Source organism: Helianthus annuus, chromosome 14 (assembly GCF_002127325.2).
Source record: "Helianthus annuus cultivar XRQ/B chromosome 14, HanXRQr2.0-SUNRISE, whole genome shotgun sequence".
NCBI lineage: Eukaryota > Viridiplantae > Streptophyta > Magnoliopsida > Asterales > Asteraceae > Helianthus > Helianthus annuus.
Window position 1 is genome coordinate 150,440,579 of NC_035446.2, and position 22,065 is coordinate 150,462,643.

At 37.1% G+C, this 22,065-nt stretch overlaps 1 protein-coding gene across 4 annotated transcripts; it reads right to left on the minus strand.

Moving 5' to 3' along the window:
• Positions 1-18,793: 18,793 nt before the first annotated feature.
• LOC110904505 lies at positions 18,794-21,823 on the minus strand. 4 transcript variants are annotated; one of them, XM_035983371.1, is made up of 14 exons: positions 21,668-21,689; positions 21,502-21,598; positions 21,300-21,414; positions 21,125-21,199; positions 20,952-21,040; positions 20,743-20,869; positions 20,499-20,588; positions 20,303-20,368; positions 20,104-20,195; positions 19,913-19,978; positions 19,732-19,798; positions 19,445-19,533; positions 19,241-19,361; positions 18,794-19,140 (listed from the first exon to the last, which is right to left on the minus strand). In XM_035983371.1, exons 3-14 carry the CDS (start codon positions 21,330-21,332, stop codon positions 19,066-19,068), a joined length of 990 nt encoding a protein of 329 aa, XP_035839264.1. In that variant the 5' UTR covers positions 21,333-21,414; positions 21,502-21,598; positions 21,668-21,689; the 3' UTR covers positions 18,794-19,065. The 4 variants fall into 4 exon arrangements, with proteins under 4 accessions (XP_035839264.1, XP_035839263.1, XP_022006037.1 ...); XM_035983370.1 differs by lacking the exon at positions 21,300-21,414 and having other exon boundaries at positions 18,794-19,136; positions 21,668-21,823; XM_022150345.2 differs by lacking the exon at positions 21,300-21,414 and having other exon boundaries at positions 21,668-21,823.
• Between the last annotated feature and the right edge of the window lie 242 nt (positions 21,824-22,065).

The following is a 22,065-nucleotide window of genomic DNA, read 5'->3' on the forward strand; positions in this document are numbered from 1 at the left end:
GTAGCAAGCCAGACGGCTTTTGGTGCTCGGCTTTGACTTGAGCACAAGTCAAGCACTTTGCTACGTGGGCGGCTACAGACTTTTTCAAGCCTATCCACCAATAATTTGCCTTCAAATCTTGATACATCTTGTCAGCACCAGGATGGACTGAGTATTTGGAACTATGGGCTTCCTGGAGAACAACATCTCGTAGTCCTCCATATATTGGAACCCATATACGTCCGTTCAATCTAAGGATTCCATCCTTGCTAAGAGTCAACTGCTCCTCAGTCACTCCTAACTTTTCATTAGGATAATTAGCTTCCAACACAGCCTCTCGCTGTGCAGCTAATATCCTTTCAATTAAATTGTTTTTGACTTCAATGCTCTTGGCATTGATTCGAATAGGTTTTACCCTTTCTTTTCTGCTCAAGGCATCGGCGACTACATTCGCCTTGCCGGGATGGTACCTGATCTCGCAATCATAGTCATTCAGGGTCTCCATCCAACGGCGCTGCCTCATGTTCAACTCTTTCTGGTTGAACAGGTGCTGAAGGCTTTTGTGATCTGAATAAATCACAAATTTAATACCATAAAGGTAATGCCTCCACAACTTCAGTGCAAATACAACGGCACCCAACTCCAAATCATGGGTGGTGTAATTCTTTTCGTGCACCTTTAATTGCCATGAAGCATAGGCAATCACCTTGCCCTTCTGCATAAGAACACATCCCATGCCCGTGTGTGATGCATCGCAGTAAACTACGAATTCATCTGTACCTTCCGGTAATGTCAGCACAGGTGCGTTGCTTAGCTTTTGCTTCAGTATTTCGAAGGACTCTTGCTGCTTTGGGCCCCAAATGAACTTTTCTTTCTTCTTGGTCAAGGAAGTCAAGGGCGCAGCAATCCTCGAAAAATTCTCAATAAACCTCCGGTAGTATCCTGCTAACCCCAGGAAACTACGGATTTCGGTAGGCGTCTTTGGCTCTTGCCAGTTCATGACCGCCTCTACCTTAGCGGGATCCACTTGGATACCACGCTCACTCACAACGTGACCCAAAAACTGAACCTCTCGTAGCTAAAACTCACACTTCGAGAACTTGGCATAGAGTTTCTCACGTTGTAGTAATTCGAGAATGCAACGAAGATGTTTCTCGTGGTCTGCTTGGTTCTTGGAATATATAAGGATATCGTCGATGAAGACTATGACAAATTTGTCCAAATACGGCTTGCAGACGCGATTCATGAGATCCATGAACGCAGCCGGTGCATTTGTGAGCCCAAAAGGCATCACTAGGAACTCGTAATGACCATAGCGAGTCCTAAATGCTGTCTTATGTACATCTTCATCTCTGACCCTTAGCTGATGATAACCCGACCTTAAGTCGATCTTTGAGAAGTAGCTCGCTCCTTGCAGCTGATCGAACAGATCATCGATCCTTGGTAAAGGATATCTGTTCTTTATGGTAACTTTATTTAGCTCTCGGTAGTCGATGCACAACCGCATCGATCCGTCCTTCTTCTTTACAAATAGGACAGGAGCTCCCCAGGGAGATGAACTAGGTCTGATAAAACCTTTCGCCAGCAGTTCATCCAACTAGGTCCTCAGTTCTTTCATTTCCGTCGGAGCTAATCTGTAAGGTGCTCTTGCTATCGGAGCTGCTCCTGGAATGATGTCTATTCTGAACTCCACTTGTCTATCTGGTGGCAAACCAGGTAGTTCTTCAGGAAAAACCTCGGGGTATTCAGAAATGACAGGAAGATCCTCGATCTTCGGCTTCGGTTCTTCAATTATCACCTGAGCCATGTAAATTACACAGCCTCTGTTCAAACACCTAGAAGCTTTCAGCATAGATACGTCTTCGGGCAACCCGTACTGCGTATCTCCTCGAATGGTAAGAGGTTCACCACTCGGAGTCTTTAATACTATCTGCCTCTTGCCGCAATTGATTTGGGCCTGGTTATGGGATAACCAGTCCATGCCTAGCACAATGTCAAAACCCGCTAATTTGAAGGGAAGTAGAGATAAAGGAAAAGAATGGTTCCTAATGGACATTTCACATCCTTCTAGAACGGTTGAGACGGTTTCTATCGTGCCGTCTGCTAACTCTACTTCGTATTTCACGTCAAGGGTTTTGATTGGCATATTTAGTAGTTGGCAAAATTTCTGGTCTACAAAGGATTTATCGGCGCCAGAATCGAATAGTACTCTTGCAAATATATTATTTACGAGAAAAGTACCTGTAAGCACATTGTCGTCCTTAACCGCTTCCTTTGCATCCATGCGAAAAACTCTCGCATTTGACTTCTTTGTCTCTTCCGCCTTCTTGGCATACTTTGGGCAGTTACTCTTGATGTGCCCTTTTTCATTACAACTATAGCAGGTTGCATCCTTGATTTTCTTGCACTCCACAGTCTTATGATCCTTGGACTTGCATAGTCCACAGGAAGGAGTCTTTGATTGTGACTGTGAGTTCGATGCAAATCTGCATTTCCCAGAGTGGGGTTTCTTGCATATCTTGCAGTTGGGCCTTTCACCAGTTTGCCCATCCTTCTTTGCCTCCGACCCTCTTTTGCCTTCACCGCTTCCACGGTGCTTCTTCCCTGATCTTCGTGAGGTATCATCCTCACGTTTTCTCTTCTCAGCCTCCTTGTTCCTTAGTGTCCTCAGACGGACAGCGTCTAAGGTTAGAGACAAGGAGAGGTCAGTAACTGACCTGAAGGTCGTCGGCCGAGAAGCCTTTACGCTAGCCTTTATTGCAGGCTCTAATCCCCCAATGAAACGGGCGATTCTTCTGGGTTCTGGTGTCACCAGGTACGGAACTAGACGAGACATGGTATTAAAACTCGTCAAATACGCCTGGCAGTCCAGGTTCGTCATCACCAGTGAGACAAAATCAGCCTCTATCTTCTCAACCTCGTGCTGAGGGCAGTAGTTTTCTTTAATGAGAGCAATAAATTCCTCCCATGTCATCTTGTACAAAGCAGACTTACCAGATGCCTGCACCAACGCCCTCCACCATGCCAGGGCCTCGCCCTTAAAAGACTGGGACACATACTTCACCACATCCCTCGCTGCACACCCGCTGATGTCCACAATAGTGTCCATCTCATCTAGCCAGGTGATGCAATCAACAGCACCTTTCTCCCCTGTAAATTCCCGGGGCTTACATGATACAAAGTATTTGTAGGTGCAACCCTTAGCACTGGATGCATCAGTATATTCTCTATCGCGATGAACGTTGTGCTCAGTGGACGAGTGTTTGTCGTCATCTTTCTTGGGTTCAGAGGGTGGTTTGGAGTGTGTCTTTGGTTTAGAGGGTGGTTTTGACACGGTTCTGCCTTGGGACTCGGTATATTGACGATCAATAGCTGCCTGAACAGCATTGTCAATCAGAGCCTTCAGTTGTGCGCCTGTCAAATGTACTGGCGTATTGTCGTAGTCATCTTCATTAGTATGGCTATTCTCTCCGTTGGGATCCGCCATTGTAACTTGAATCTGTTACAGAAGATAACAAAATTTTATTCAGGAGATTACTATATAATGGTCTTTTATGACAATTTGTCAACCATGGTACAGAGACCATATTCGGTTAATTTATTACTTCATTAAATATTAGGATTTGAATATATCCTATTTCAGCTATATAAATAGTATTGGCGGCATAAGGCCTAATCATGATGATGTTTTATAATATTAGCCGAGACTTCAGAGAATCAAAGGCATAGAGATTTGAACCGTGGTTCTTTTATCTCTTTCTGACAGAGAGTCATAGACTACCACTGCCTTTTGTCGTTACAAGACAATTATTATGGCCCATAGGCACTACACCTCTAATGGATGTTTTAATATGGTTGGCCCGTAGGCACTACATCTCTAATGGATGTTTTAATATGGTTAGCCCGTAGGCACTACATCTCTAATGGATGTTTTAATATGGTTAGCCCGTAGGCACTACATCTCTAATGGATGTTTTAATAATACTGGCCCGTAGGCACTACATCACTAATGGATGTTTTAATAATATTGGCCCGTAGGCACTACATCACTAATGGATGTTTTTAATAATATTGATCACCTTCATTGGTGATTTAACCCACGATTTATAAATCATTTAGTTGGGTTTTGAAATCCTTAAAGGATTATTGTATAAGAATGACGTGCATGATTTTTAACGAATCACATCTGCCATGATTGTTAACATGCGTACAGAGGTTAACAGGGAATCAGAATCTTTTCAATTAGGTCGTACCATCTTGACTGGATCTTAAAAGACACCAAGCTAGGTTTCACCTTTTAAGATTCTTTTATTTAGGCAGATCAATTAAAAGGATTGGTTTTGATTTATTTCATATATTTTATAACAAAACTCATAACGTACATTCCAAAATCTCAAATACAATTACATATTGCCCTAAATGGGTCTTTCAAATAGTACATACCTCCATAGAGGTTTAAAATAAGTGACAAGTCCACGCAGGGACTAACATAAGATAAGTGTCCATGCAAGGATTAAAAGATAAGTCCGCGTAGGGACTGACATAAGATAAATGTCCATACAAGGACTAAAGATATGTCCACGTAGGGACTGAAATACGATAAATTGTCCACACAGGGACTTATTTCAAAGTAGAAATTACATTAGTACAATTATCAAGGGCTAATGGTCACGTTTCTTCTTTTTGCCCTTTGGTAGGTTCGCCAAGCCCTTGAGAAATCCTCGGTGGCACTTTTTCTCTTCTTCGAACTCTCTCTCCACTCGATCTAGTCGATGGAGTATTTCTTCCTGTTCAGGAGGAGAGAAACGTGGTTGTGGCGCTTGATGCGGAACGGGAGGTCTGGGAGGTATTGGATACCCATGAGCTGAGTAGTCCGGTGGTCCCATGTTTCCATGTGCTCCGTCAGGGTAGCGCACATTATATCTTGCCGACACCACATATGGGTCGCGCTCATAGCCGTAGTTGTATTGTGCTTGTGACGGTTCGAACGGGTTGTAAGCCGTTGGACCCGTGTAAGCAGGTATGGGTTGGTCATACCCAAATGGTGGCGAATTTTGTGCAGCTGGTGCGGAGTTCGCCTCCTGTATAGGACTTGAAGGTCCTTCTTCTCGTAGTGGCGGATAGTGGCTACTACTAGAATGTCGAGGAGTGCTGAAGTGGATACCCCCTCCTCCTCGTGTAGACATACGAGCATTTGTCCTCCTACGCCTTGGCGGATCAGGTATTACTGGTTGTGCCGGTGGCGGAGGTGGTGGCGTAACTGCCACAAAGCGTGAATCCTCAGAGGGATCCTGTGGATGTCGCGGTTGTTGGGATGTCTGTTGAGGTGGCGTGTAGTACCACTCATGTCGGTCAAACAACGCTTGGAAACTGTCTGGTCCCTGATAGGGTGTACCATGGAAGGATGACCCATCAGAGACTTCTATCGGATGCGTGGGCGTACCACGAGCTGGTTCAGTAGGATCCTCATCTTCCTCCATGGGATCTTCAGAAAAGTGGTCTTGTGGACCTAGTGGAACAAAACCTGAAGGTTCCTGTATGTAGTCAGCCGGATTAAACTGACTTATGTAGTAGGGAGTAGGGTCGTCATAATTCCGGTGCGAAACCGAACGTTGTAGAGGTATGAAGGAAGGTTGTGGGTTGTTGGGATCATTTTCTGAGTTTGGTCCAAAGTAGTGCCGGTAGGATGGCGTTGAGCTGTGTGAGGTGGAATGCCTCGCGGGTTCGTAAAGATCTCTTCGTCGTTGTGGCTCTTCGCTCCTTGTCATCGAAGGATGTCTTGTACCAGATGGTCCAGCCTCGTTATCGTGATGTGTCACGATTTCTCCTCGGCCTCTTCTTCCCCTTCCTCTTCCTCGGAATATAACAGGTGGCATTTTCCTGCTCCAAAACTTATTAAAAATCGAAATGAAAAATAAAGACAAAAAGGAGCATAAATCCGAATTTGTCCTAAGTTCTTGTCTAGACTCAAGTATGTGCAATTGTGTCATTGAGATTAAACACATTAGGATTGTGTTTAATTCACTCAACGTTGGCTCTGATACCAACCTGTCACACCCCGATTTCCACGTGTCTCACCGGTGGGCCCGGTGGGGGATTACCGTGACGATGTTGGCAACAATATAGTCAAACCACACAATTATATAATGCACAGCGGAAGCATAAGATAAATATATAAACTTCAACCTCTGGTTGTAATATCAAAATGTATTACAGGGGTCGAATATATCCACAGTGGATCGTAAATAAACATAAAGTATTGTTCCATCAGATACAGCAATCAAGCTTGCGAGACTTATCACGACGCTAGGGAGCTAATACCAGCCAATTTACGTCTAGGTACCTGCACTTAATCTTTTTGGGGAAAATACGTCAGTTTACACTGGTAAATACATTCAACTGACACATTTGAAAATGTTTATTAAAATTGATTTGAATGCACAAGGCACAAACTCTTTTATAACTTGGGAAAATTATAATAAAATCTTGTGAACGTTTTACATGTCCTTTTATGCGTTCAGTAGCCCGGGTCGTGCCGGGTTAAAGATTTATAGACACACCACGTTTGCGTAAAACCGTAGTATAAAAACCAACGGCTACGTCTTTTAAATTTAATGTCGACACTTTATACCGGGTGTACGCCTACACCGGGATGTCGATGGTCGTGGCCATTTCGTAAAATGATGACAAGGATATCCGGGACAACGGTCATTAAACCCCCCAAAGGCTTATAAGCAACAAAACTGTTTAAATGAGCCGATCATATTTAATCAATTAACCACCTAAGCGATGGAATTATATAATGCTCAATCAAGCGGTATTAATATACCGTAACCCAAGCCCATATAGGGGAAATAAGTTAAAGTATTTACCTTTGCAAGTATATTTCCTTAATTGGATTAAATCACCGATAGCTTTTACTGGGGCTCCTAATCTGGAACGAAGGTTTTAATTAACCTCTTAGAATCCTAACGAGTCGTTATAATGGCCGTAGCCTAGACCGGTTGGTTCCGATATATATAGATATGGTTTAATCGCGCGAAAAGGCGAAAACCGAGAATGGAGTGTGATTCTGTCCCAACAAGTCCAGAGACTTGTTTTATATGGGTTAATGGTTCGCACTCTGGATTTTGGGGTTCAAATGATATTATTTGACCCGTATCGGCTAAATTATGAAAACTAGTTTCATAAGCCGAACCGTGCGCGCAATGGGCGAAACGGTTAACCATGAGAGTCGTACGCTTATTTCCTAAGTCAATATGCCTTAAGTGGGTTGTGGTATCAGTAGGATACCTTCCGTGACGCCCGTAACGAGTTTAAGTTGGTATTATGCCCCGTAGGGGCTTTTCGGTCATTTTAAAGACTTTAAAAGGGCTTTTCGAGTTCTACAGGAAATCTGAGTTTCCCGAACAGCTTATAAAGCTTAAAATACTTTATTTATTATTTAAAATCAGTAGTAACTGGAATCGGGTCAAAAGACCTTGTAGAACTCATGTTTTGGCCGAAAAGGGCATATTCGGTATTTACCGAACCGTAGCCATAACCGCAGGTTATGAGCAAGGTAAAAATTATTAAAAATCTTTAAAATTCCCAAAATATTAATTTATAACAGTGGGTAAAAGATTTGGTGACGAAATCTTGGTTTAGATAGGCGTTATGCTATTTGCGCCGTTAATTACTAAAGTTTATTTAAATTGCGCTAATTAGCATAACTCTCATTCTAGACCTCGGATTGACGTGAAACTTTAAGGACATGCTTATAATTTAATAAGCAAGGTTCTGGTCCGTTCACGTGTCCGAAATACTCGTTTTATCTTATAAAGGCCGTTACGGTCAACTTTTAGGCGAATGACGGAAATGCGCAAAAGACTCGGATAACTCGTGAACCGACCACAGAGGTTTATACCAACATGTGACCTGGTCCTAAGAGAATCCTAAGGTATATTCATACCTCACTAAAACGGGTCAGAACTGAAGTCAAAGCAAAAGTCAAACTTTTGCGACATTCGGCTCCGAACCGGGTCAATATAGCAAATGATCGATTCAAACGAGCGCAAACAAGTTTATATACTTATTATCATGTTTTATAAGTGTCAAAACAGGTTCCATAACATATACATTACAGATTATGCATAAATCGCTAAAATAGCTTTCTGTTGACTTTTTAACCGCACGTTTGACTCGATATTTGACATAGTTAGAGTGGTGATCAGGGGGAACCTTTTTAGAGGTTTATTACCCACATAAATACCATCTCATAACCACTTTTGATTCGTCATAAGACTGAACCATTTGCAAGTTATTGCAATGACAACCGTTAGTTACGACGGTTGTGTTTTTAGGCTATAACTATGGAAATGTGAAACCACAAGGGTTAGATCACTTACAGAAGTTTAAGGCAAGACTTAAGAACACAGAGGAACACTTTAGAGCTCTTGGAATGATCAGATGAGTGAGTTTTGAGGTGTGTTCTAAGTTGTGAACAAGTATGCCTATTTATAGTGCAAACCAAGCTCCAAGATCATCACACATTGGTCTATAAGTGACCATGGATGATGGGCAGGTGGCCTAGAGTGTTATGGGTCGAGTAGAGGGCACCCATGCCTCATTGATTGATGTTTGGTCGTTCAAAGGGTCCAAAGGTCAAGTAGTTACAATGTTTCTGCATCTGGGCGTCTAATGCGGCCCGCATGGGAGTTCCATGCCGTTTTAATGCGGGTCGCCTAGGATTTGAATATCAGACGCGTAATACAGGAGGCTCGCGGCCCGCCTCAACTTAACCAACATGCAATGCGGGTCGCGTGAAGCCTGTTTTTCAGATTTTTAAAATCTTTTGAAATGATTACGAAATCCTGGTAATTAATAACGAAATCTTTCGTAATGATTTACCTGACCTTTCGGGTTTGAAGGGGTAACTTTGCGGTTTGGCCCTCGGTTATTTACCGATAGGGGCCTCGTGTTATTTACCCGCATTATTAAGTCCCCGGTTTATTTATTAATTATTCAGAAAGCCTTAACTTTCATTATTGACGCTTTTAACCCTTCTTATACGAATTCGAGTATAACTCTCTCGTTTTAAGACGGAACTTCGCGGAATTTATACAGTATATTCTACTGAGCGTATAATACTGTTACGAAGCCTTGGGAATGTTAAAGGGTCACTCAGAGGTATAATTAAACATGTTGACACAGTTAACCCCTGTAGCTCGTAATCTCTCACTTTCTTCCGCGTTTCGCTTCCGTACGATCTATGATTTATTCGTTTGAAGGTACAAGCGTTATTTAGGGTTACTATACAGTATATATACCCTTGTTGATATTTATAACCCTCGAATTTATATACTTTCAAGGTTTGTCAAAATTGGTCCTTTATTTAATATCAATGCCACGTGTAAACAAATGACACGTGTTAACACATTATTGGACACAAAAGTTCGAGGTGTTACATTTTCTCTCTCCAAATCCTTAAATCAAGGATTACCATATTTGAATTTGATAATGCATTTACAATCTTACCCTTTTCAATTAATTTAGATCTAATGGTTGAGATTCTTTCTTACCTTTCTCACACTTTTGGTCTTTTTTACAATAACTCTACCCTATATATATATATATGGTAAGGTTCATGCGAGAACCGCCTTTATTGCGAGAACCAATGTGAACACAACCTAAAATAGCTAAAAAAAAACATAAAAAAAAATCTAACCCCCACCTCCCCCCCACCCCCAAAAAAAAAACCTAAACCCCCCCAACCCCACCCCTCCCCCAAAAAAAAACCTAACCCCCCCCCCCCAAGCTAAATGCTAAAAACTAAACCCCCTCACAAAAAAAAAAAAAAAACCTAAAAAAAAACTAACCCCAACCCCACCCCCCCCCAAAAAAAAAAAAAAACAAAAAAAAACAAAACCTAAACCCCCCTCCCCCACCCCCCAAAAACCTAAACCCCCCTCCCCCAAGCTTAAATGCTAAAACTAAACCCCAAAAAATCTAAAAAAAATCTAAAAAACACAAAAAAAAAATAATATTTTTTACATTAAAATCGCTACTTTCAGTAGCCAATTTTTTTTTTTTAATTTTAAAAAAAAATTAATTTAAAAAAAATTAATTTTTAAAAAAAAATTTCCTACTAAAAGTAGCGATATTTTTATAAAAATGTTAAAAAAATTAGCTATTCTTAGGTATTTTTGATTGTGTTCACATTGTTTCTTGCGGTTCTCGCAATAAAGGGTGGTTCCTAACGGATCCTTCTCCTATATATATATATACTAGGTTAGAACCCCGTGTATTACACGGGCTGAATAAATATAATTTTATATACTAAATAAAAAAAATGTATCTTTAAAAACCGTCTATTGCACTAATTGAACATATACATGTATTACACTGTTTAAATACATATGATGTAATCTGTTAACACACACAGTCGTCAATATATGTTTTTGTCACACCCCGATTTCCACGTGTATCACCGGTGGGCCCGGTGGGGGATTACCGTGACGTAGTTGGCAACAATATAGTCAAACCACACAATTATATAAATGCACAGCGGAAGCTTAAAGATAAATATATACTTCAACCTCTGGTTGTAATATCAAATGTATTACAGGAGTCGAATGTATCCACAGCGGATCAAAATAATAATAAAGTGTTGTTCATTCAGATACAGCATCGAGTTTGCGAGACTATTCGTGATGCTTAGGAAGCTATTACCAGCCCATTTCGTATAGTACCTGCACTTAATCTTTTGGGGAAAAATACGTCAGTTTACACTGGTAAATACGTTCAACTGACACATTTGAAAATGTTTATTAAAATTGATTTGAATGCACGAGGCACAAACTCTTTTATAACTTGGGAAAAATTATTAAAATCTTGTGAACGAATTACATGTCCTTTTATGCGTTCAGTAGCCCGGATCCTGTCCGGGTTAAAGATTAATAGACACACCACATTGCGTAAAACCGTAGTGTAAAAACCAACGGCTACGTCTTTTAATAATAATGTCGACATAATATACCGGGTGTACGCCTACACCGGGATGTCGAGGTCGTGGCCATTTCGTAAAATGATGCCAAGGATATCCGGGACAACGGTCATTAACCCCCCAAAGGCTTTTAAGAAACAAAACTGTTTAAATGAGCCGATCATATTATTCAATTAACCACCTAAGCGATGGAAGATATGATGCTCAATTAAGCGGTAAATATTATACCGTATCCCAAGCCCGTATAGGGAAAATAAGTTAAAAGTATTTACCTTTGCAAGTATATTCCTTAATTTGATTAAATCACCGACAGCTTTTACTGGGGCTCCTATTCTGGAACGAAGGTTTTAATTAACCTATTAGAATCCTAACGAGTCTTTATATTGGCCGTAGCCTAGACCGGTTGGTTCCGATATGTGAATACGGTTTAATCGCGCGAAAAGGCGAAAACCGAGAATGGAGTGTGATTCTGACCCAACAAGTTCAGAGACTTGTTTTAGATAGGTTTAAGGTTCACACTCTGGATTTTGGGGTCAAAATAATATGGTTTGACCCATATCGGCTAATTTATGAAAACTAGTTTCATAAGCCGAATCGTGCGCGCAATAGGCGCAACGGTTAACCATGAGAGTCTTATGCTTATTTCCTAAGTCAATATGCCTTAGAGAGGTTGTGGTATCAGTAGGATACCCTCCGTGATGCCCGTAACGAGTTTTAGTTAATATATAGCCCCGTAGGGGTTTTTCGGTCATTTTAAAGACTTTTAAAAAGCTTTTCGAGTTCTACAGGAAATCTGAGTTTCCCGATCAGTTTATAAAGTCTAAAATACTTTATTTATTATTTAAAATTAGTAGCAACTGGAATCGGGTCAAAAGACCTTGTAGAACTCATGTTTTGGCCGAAAAGGGCATATTCGGTATTTACCGAACCGTAGCCATAACCGCAGGTTATGAGCAAGGTAAAATTTATTAAAAATCTTTAAAATTCTAAAAATATTATTTTATTACAGTGGGTAAAAGTTTTGGTGACGAAATCTTGGTTTAGATAGGCGTTATGCTAATGGCGCCGTTTATTACGAAAGTTTCTTATAAATGCGCTATTTAGCATAACTCTCATTCTAGACCTCGGATTGACGTGAAACTTTAAGGACATGCTTATAATTTAGTAAGCAAGGTTATGGTCCGTTCACGTGTCCGAAATACTCGTTTTATTTTAAAAAGGGCGTTACGGTCAACTTTTAGGCGATTAACGGAAATGCGTAAAAGACTCGGACAAACAATGAACCGGTCACAGAGGGTTATACCATCATGTAACCTGGTCTTAAGAGAGTCCTAAGGCATATCTATACCTCACTAAAACGGGTCAGAACTGAAGTCAAAGCAAAAGTCAAACTTTTGCGACATTCGGCTCCGAACCGGGTCGATATGGCAAATGGTCGATTCAAACGAGCGCAAACAAGTTTATATACTTAATATCATGTTTTATGAGTGTCTAAACAGGTTCCATAGCATGTACATTACAGATTATGCACAAATCGCAAAAATAGCTTTCTGTTGACTTTTTAAGCATTCGTTTGACTCGACATTTGAGCTAGTTAGAGTGGTGATCAGAGGGAACCCTTTTAGAGGTTTATTACCCACATAAATACCATCTCATAACTACTTTTGATCCGTCATAAGCCTGAGCCATTACGGATTTATTTTGAAGTCAAACCGTATTTACGACGGTTTGGTTTTTAGCTATTTACTAAGTATAAATTGAACTAGAAAAGATCTAAACAACTTACAGAAGTTGAGACTTGCTTAGAGAACAAAGAGGAATGCTTGAGAGCTCTTAGAATGACCAGAGAAGTGTTGTTGGGTTGTGATGAAACTTATGAGCACAAGGTGCTTATTTATAGTCAAAGACAAGCCCTTAGATCATTACACAACACTCTACAACTGATCATGGATGGATGGCATGTGTCCTAGAGGGTTATGGGTCGAGTAGGGGGCGCCCATGACCCTGAGAAACCCATAAATTCATGTTTTGCCGCTTAAAACAGCCAACAGCCAACAATCTGTCGCTGGGCGTTGCTTACGGACCGTATGGCTTCGGCCTTGCGGTCCGTAAGCCATAGGCGGATCATTAGCAATCATTCCCCCTCCTTACGGTCCGTAAGGCATACCCTTTACGGTCCGTAAGGGGTTAAAAATAAATCTTTTTAAATCTTTTAGTAATGATTATAAAATCTTGGTAATTAATTACCTGACCTTTCGGGTTTAAAGGGGTAACTTTGCGATATGGCCCTTGATTAATTACAGTTAAGGACCTCGCATTATTTACCCGCATTGTTAAGCCCCCGCTTAATTTATTTATTATCCGGAAAGCCTTAAATTATATTATTGACGCTTTTAACCCTTCTCATATGAATTCGATCGTAACTTTCTCGTTTTAAAACGGAACTTCGCGGAATATATATATTGCATTCTAGTGAGTGTATTATACTGTTACAAAGCCTCGGGAACGTTAAAGGGTCACTCAGAGGTATAATTAAACATGTTGACACAGTTAACCCCTGTAGCTTGTAATCTCTCACTTTCTTCCGCGTTTCGCTTCCGTACGATCTATGATTTATTCGTTTGAAGGTACAAGCATTATTTAGGGTTACTATACCGTATTTTTACCCTTGTTTGACATTTAGAACCCTCGAATTTACATACTTTCAAGGTTTGTCAAAATTAGTCCTTTATTTAATGTAGATGCCACGTATAATCAAATGACATGTGTTAACACATCATTGGACACAAAAATTCGAGGTGTTACAGTTTTTTTTTTTTTTTTTTGAAAAAATGAACTTTGATATACTATATAATTTTATAACATTTTACTTTTTTTTTAAATTTATTATTAGGTTAGAAACTTGTGTATTACATAAGTTATAACATTTTACATTGTTTTTATTTATTTATTAATAAGTTAGAAACTTGTGTGCTCAACATAGTTGAATCAATAAATAAGAGATAAGCGAAAAAAATAATAATTATATAGCAATAATCATTGAAATTAATATTAATAAATAAAACAATATATATTGGTTCTACTATATAAGCAAAACGATTCATTTATATTTATTATATGAATATGTTCTATATCAACTAATATCTAATCTATTTTGATATGCATAAATAAAGAGATACATGATCATTTATATGTTTCTTAGCTAAAAGAACATACAAAAGTATGTATGGAGGAATAATATATGTCACGTAAATAAAATTTTATTTAACATATGTCTGGAATAATGAAAAACAAATGTATTTAATATTTTATTTATATAATTTGAAGATAATTTTATGTATGGTATTTATAATTAAGTAGAAGACAGAGGCGGGAAAACATAAAAATAGATAGTTCTAATGAATAACATGTGTTTCCCCTAGCTTTATTTTAATTTATTATTTTTAAGGGAAGTATATAGATTGATATATATTATTTTTTAGATTTTTGTGTAAAAAAATATTTGATATTAGTATAATATTGAAGCACGTAAGAAATTCTAATTTATGTTCTTTTTATGTAGATTTATTCATATAAAAGAAAAATTAAATCAAATTTGTGTTCTTTTTATATAGATTTATTCATATAAAATAAATTAACGTATTCATTTAGATAAGCTGAATATCTTTAATTAAGAATAAATAGATATTCAAAATTAAGTAGGAGATAATTAAAAAGGAGATAGAGATGGGAAAACATAAAATTAAATAGCAAATGAATAATAATTTAAATTAAAGAATAATTATCTACAATTATTATTATTAGTATTATTAATAATTTTAATCAATTAAATGAGAGAATGACAAGTGTTGCAAAACAGGTTTCTTTTATTATATAGTATAGATATATATAGGGTCAGGATTTAGAGAGAACAATGAAAAGTGTGAGAACGGTAAGAACGATTTTGGTGGTGACATGTGACATTGATGTTAAATTATACTAAGGGGTAATATTGTCAAAAAACTCACTCACATGAACTGGGAGTTCAAATAAAACGCCATAAAAACACCCAATTCAGAAAAACGTCATGAAAATACCCAGTTAAAACGCCAAAAAAAAAAAACTATTTTTTTGAGCTATAATTTACAACAGCTCAAAAAAACCATCTTTTAGCCATATAGCTCCCAGTTAAAACGCCATAACAAAATAAAAAAAAAACTATTTTTTAAGCTATAATTTAGAACAGCTAAAAAAACCATTTTTTTGAGCCATATAGCCCAAAAAACGCCATACCAAAAAAAACTATTTTTTTGAGCAATAATTTACAACAGCTCAAAAAAACTATTTTTTTATTCATATAATGCCATAACAAAAAAAAGCTATTTTTTGAGCTATAATTTACAACAGCTCAAAAAAACCATTTTTTTTAGCCATATAGCTCAAAAAACGCCAAAAGCTCGCCACGCCAAAAAAGCTATTTTTTTAGCTATAATTTACAACAACTAAAAAAACCATTTTTTTGAGCCATATAGCTCAAAAAACGCCATACGCCAAAAAAAAAAAACCATTTTTTTAGCCATATAACAGCATAACAAAAAAAAAAAAAGCTATTTTTTTAGCTATAATTTACAACAGCTCAAAAAAACCATTTTTTTAGCCATATAGCTCAAAAAACGCAAAAGCAGGCAAAAAAAAAGCTATTTTTTGAGCTATAATTTAAAACAGCTAAAAAAAAACATTTTTTAAGCCACATAGCTAAAAAAAACCATTTTTTTTTGTCTAACCGCCTAAATTAATATTTTTTGAGCTCAGAAAAATCATAATTTGTACTGTAAAAACGCCACAAAACACGCAGTTCAGAAAAACACCATGAAAAAACTCAGTTGAAAACGCCATAAAACACTCAGTTCAGAAAAACGTCATGAAAATACCTAGTTAAAACGTCATAAAAACACCTAGTTCAGAAAAACGCCATGAAAATACCTAGTTTAAAACGCCATAAAACACCAAGTTCAGAAAAACGCCACAAAACCCAGTTAATTTTTTTTCGAAAAGTATATCAATAGTATACCCGTTGGAAAGATAAAAAAACGCTGAGTTTTATGGTGTAATTTTTTTCGAAAAATAATCACGTATAAAAAAGTTATTGTCGTTTAAATATGATGGGGGAAAATGGCATGTGATTAGCATGTGCACCTTTTTTTAGATCTTCCTATTTTACCCCTCCTGGTACCAAGGCCCCTATTGTTTACAAAAATGACACCGCATCAATCTCAGCCACAAACCACTAAGATCTTGTGGCTGAGAATCATTCTCACCGTTCTCACTTTGAAGTGTTCTCTCCTTATCATGTTCCTATATATATATATATATATATAGAAAAAGTATATCTTACATTACGGCTTAACGTACTTCACGTACGATAACTTGCGTGATTTGTTCTATAACATGCGTGATTAATGTTTTCAATATGTGTGATTATTGTGTTTCAACATACGTGATTTTCGATTTTTGAGTTATAACGTGCGTGATTTTAAAATGAACGTGTGTAATTACCTGTCGTACGTGATGTACGTTAAGCCGTATTGTATATATATATATATATATATATATATAGGGTAGGTTCCAGCGTGAACAACCTCCCAAGAGTGAACTGCGTGAACAGATATGGACCCTTGATTTCCTTTTTAGTTGTTAAGGGTAGGATTGTAATTAAAAAAAATAGATTTAAATCATTATTTTAATAATTGAATTAAGTTACATCTTTCCTAATTTAAATTCATTATCCACATTATGTTTATTTATTAATAAGATAATTATCAAAACAAAAAACAAATCACCAGGTTTAAATTTTAATTTTTATTTCAGATTTCATCACCAGAATTCAAATTTTGATTTTTAAGATCCGCGTAACCTTCATATTTCAACGGTATACACATGTGTACTTGGATATAAATAGAACAGTACACATGTATACTCAGTATCGTACATATGTGTACAGTAATTCACAGGTGTACATCAACATTCAATACAAAAAAAATTCCGAGATATCACAAAAACAGACGATATACACATGTGTACATCGCATTAAAAAGAAGGCAAAATCAGAATACACATGCGTACATCGCATTTAAACAAATAATTATTTTAATAATTGAATTAAGTTACATCTTTCCTAATCCTTGATTTGATTTGTGAGAGATTTATGCAATCAATTTAAGATGATAATTGATTACTTGATTTGTGAGAGATTTATGCAACAATTTAAGATTGAAATTACACATATACCCTTTTTGTATTTAATTAAATGGAAAAAATTAACCAAGTAATTACCATCATGCCACTCACTTTAATCTCAAGATCATAAAAATCAAGGGCCCAGATCAGTTCACGCAGTTCACTCTTGGGATTTTGTTCACGTTTGAACCTAATCCTATATATATATATATATATATATATATATATATATAGTATGGCTCGATCATTGCGGTGTAAAGTTGTAACAATATTTTAGACAATCGTGTAAAGTCATAAAAGTAATTTAGAAATTAACATGGTTATATATAGATAAAAAAAAATAGTATAATAATGTGTGACGTTATGGTCTAAAGTCGTAAAAGCAATTCAAATAAGATGAGACGTCAAGTTATTAAGTAGAAAAAGTTAGCGGATCAATGTTGTCAATTACCAAAAGTTAGAAGTGAATATGTAACTTACTTAGTTTGAAAGTGTGAAGTGAAAAAATTAAAAGTATAAGAGATTAGAAAGTAAAAGTATTAGAGTTAAAATTATAATATATGAAAATTGAAAAAAACATAAATGTTCAAGGGGAAATGGATATATTTTGTAAATGTTGAGGACTTAAAACACAAAGTCTTCACCGACTTTGTGTTTTAAGATGTTATAGAATTTTTGTAAATGTTCATGACTTAAAACACAAAAGGACTAAATGGATATATTTTGTAAATGTTGAGGACTTAAAACACAAAGTCTTCACCGACTTTGTGTTTTAAGATGTTATAGAATTTTTGTAAATGTTCATGACTTAAAACACAAAAGGACTAAATGGATATATTTTGTAAATGTTGAGGACTTAAAACACATTCACCGACTTTGTGTTTTAAGATGTTATAGAATAAGCTGAATTCAAAAAAAAAAAGGTCACAAAAATTCTTTACCGCCTTTCTTGGGAACAAAGTGTCATTTTTTGGTTAAAGAAAGTAATTTTGTTGAAAAGATGAGAGAAGGAGCCTATGGTACCATTGAATAATTAGATTCAAAACCAAAAATCAAAGAACCTGATGCTAAGGGCCAAATGTATCATTCTTCTAGAGAGAACCAGAGAGGCATGGGAGAAAGGGGTGTGTTACTCATTTGGGATTTTGGGCTGCTATTGGGATAAATTATTAAAAAAAAAATTGTATGGGCTATTACAAAGGATATTTTGATATAAAAATATGGACTTAGGCTCATAAAGAAAGCCTGTGATTGTTCTAAAAAATCCCCAAATCACACATATGGTGCTGTATAAGATGAAAGGGTTGCAACGTTTAAGTTCACGTCGTTTCCATATGTGGTAGATAAACAATCAAATGTAGACCATTGGGTTGGTGGCCCAAAGGCAAAGCCTCTATGAGCGCGCCTAAAGTTTGGTGGTCACGGGTTTAAGTCCCACAATTGACACTTTGACAGGATTAAAGAAATTTGTCAATCAAAAAAATACAATCAACTGTAGACAAATCAGATTGTTTCGAATTCATTTTAGGTTAATCCCTTTCTTTTTTGTTCTTTGTTTTTGGTTCTTGCTTGTGGTTGATTAATGATCCCCTAGGAATAGGATCTACAACCAAGTGTCTCCAAAAGCTCTACTTGTATAAATCATCAAATCCACACCATTCATTCCCAATTAAGGGAAGAAAGGGGATTCCATCATATACGATACATCCATCATACATTCACATTATTCTATGGATCCTAAACAGCAACAATAGCCTCTGAAACCTTTGGACACATCTTACTTTTGAACCAACTTTATTTATGCAAAGTCATCATCTTCAAGATATCCCATTCCTCTATTATAACACTCGCAATAGCAGTTTGACAGTTCCAGGGTTTATTGTCTTTCATGAATGCTCATCATCGTTGCCGTCTCCTTTCTTGCAAAGGTGCTTTTGAGAAATCATTAATAAAGAGGCTTCCTAGAACAAACAATGTTACGTTAGCCTTTTTAATATTCCCATCAAGAACACAGATATTAAAGAGAGCAACGGATATACAAGTGTATGTATGTATACACACCGCGGTTCCAGCAACAATGGTACCATTAAGAGGATGAGCAGCACAAGCCGTAACATGTCCAGATAATGGTACAAATACATTTTGTTTACACTCAAAGGTCTCACTGGGATTCTTTGAGTCACTACAGCAACAAGTAGACATTATTGACATTTAAGCATCCATCTCTTCTTGTAAAGAAAGAGAAAAAGGAGAGAAGTTTCTTACTCGTAATCCACATGGCACGGGGAGCTGGTGTGTGGATAGAAATCTAAAAGGTGCAGGCCATTGCTTGAAGTCGACCCAACTGCATAAATCTGCACATAGTTGAGCCATGCTTTTATTAATTATTACCGATTTTATAATAAAACACATAACGGACAACTAAAGTGACCGGAAAACTTCATATAATTTGGTGTTGGGAGTTTAGTAGTGTTGTCACAGAACTAATGTCTTACAGAAAGGGAACATGTATTAATTATCAATAACATAGAAATGAAGAATAAATTTCTTACAGAGTGTTTAGGTAGCCATGATGGTTTCCTTGATAGGGATATAAAGAGTGCAGCGTTTAATTGATCCCTATTTCGTCAACAAACATGATAAATATTACAAACATGGGATCATTTAAATTTATTAAAAAAAAATAGAGATTTAAAATCTCTTGAATGACAGAGAGGAGAAAGAAAGACTAACAGCCACGTAGGAGGAGGGCAATGAATATGTGACACTTGGAAATTATGCAAATCCAAAACACCTGACCTAAAATTAACAAAGGAATCAAAATAAGCGACATTAAAATAAAAAAATAAAAATAAAAAAAGAGAAAAAAACACACATCAAATAAATTTAAATGACGAACGATTTAATTTCCAGAGTTAACTTACCAACCATCATCAAGATGGAACCCCAACTGATATGGACAAGATGGATTAATGTTGATAGACTGAATTTCTTTAGGTAGAATACTTGATTGTGCCTGCACCATACAATATGAGATATTGAATTTATAAATATATAAAGCTTAATTAATTAGAATAGATTGAAAATAGAAGAAAGGCATGGTATCATTATAACTATGCGTACCTTCAGAGGCCGTATTTTATTCAGCATAGATGATAACCTTACTGATGTTAGAGGAAGAGAGTATGCCTGCAAATGGTAGACAGTTTACCATCTAGTTATTGACCAAGAATTTCTTATTTTTTATTTAGGAAGATTATAAAATCAGAAAAGATACGAGTATACTAAATATAACATTTTATCAAGTCAGAAAGAGCACCTCCTTGTGACTTTGAAAAGCAGCTGACGATCTTCCACCACGTAGATCCCATATATATATAAAGCCACTCTTACTAGCGCCAATCACGCACTGATAAACAAATACGAGGTAAGTTTTGATTGAATTAATACGAAAAAGAGTTAATATCCATGCATTATAACACGTACTACATGAGATTTACAAAAACTCTATACATAGATAAACTTTTGTCATGTACCCATGTATATTATAAAATATAATATACTTGATTCTCGTCTAGTTGGATGCTGGTGAGACCGTAAGTCGCATTAGTTGTAAGCCCAGATTGTGGACGATTGCTTGCTCTCCTGTCCCAGATACTTATTACTCCACATGTGTCAGAAGCAAGTACCCTATGAAACAAAATATTTTAATGTTGTAGTATATTAAGATTTTAAATTATAGTTGAGTATTATATATTTCTTGCTTACAGACCTTGCATCGTCATTTGATAAGGCTATGTCAGATAAACCTAGTCGCACACTACTACCATGAACACTGACAGCAGACCTTTTTCTTAACACCTGCATTTCGATAACAAAACAAAAAAGTTAGCAGGGTGGTTCTCATCGAGATTTTATATGAGAATATAAAAGGAAAAAACATACCTCAGTTGGTTCAGAGGAAGCATACCCAATGTCAAATATAAGAACTTCGTTATTTCTCAGGGATGTACATGCAACCTGAATGATATGTAAGTTAAATCATAACCAAAACCACTTATAATGGAACAAAATATAATAGCAAGATAGAAAAAAACTAAAAGAAATAAAAAAAAAATGCCTTTTTTCTAATAGAGTACAGAAAAAGAAACATGGAACAATGAAGGATGGTGCCCTCTGAGATGTGTTACACAAGGTAATTCCTGATTATAATAAGTATGAGGAAATGCCCCAATCTACCAAATAAAACAAACCTAGGGTTAGTAGTTTAGTAAAATTACAGCAGAATAATAAGTAATACAAACAAATACCGAAATTCTTACTTCGGAATACGATTGCATCAGGCGTGGGGCGACGTCGTGAAGGTAATGGCGATCGGATTTTCCGGTCAATTGAATGAGGCTTCTTTTCCAGTGCGACCTTCGTTCAGGTGATGAACAAATTAGCAATTAGCGAAAGGTTAAAGCAACTACGATTGAATCGGCGTACCTTGCAATCGGCCTAGGGTTTTCACCGATCGGAGCCACCGGAACTGCATACTTCTCCATGACGGATCAATCGTGTGAGGAAAGCTGGTAGCAGCAGTGAGGCGGTGATGTATAAAGTTCCCGCCCTTGTATTAAACTTTGGGCACAACGTTTAATACCAAAATGATGGTTATTTGAAGAAAATTCACTCTTTAAATTTTAGTTTTCTTTTTATAGACGTATTTTCCCTTCCAACCAATTAGGGTAGCCCAGTTGGCCACCGACACCCCTCTCTTCTCAAAGGTATCGGGTTCGAGTCTTGGGAGTGACATATGTCGCCCAGGGTAAGAACTCGGCATGAGGAAGTCACCGCGAAGCTAGCTTGGCCGGGTAGCGGCTCCCGGAGTGAGATCACTCCGG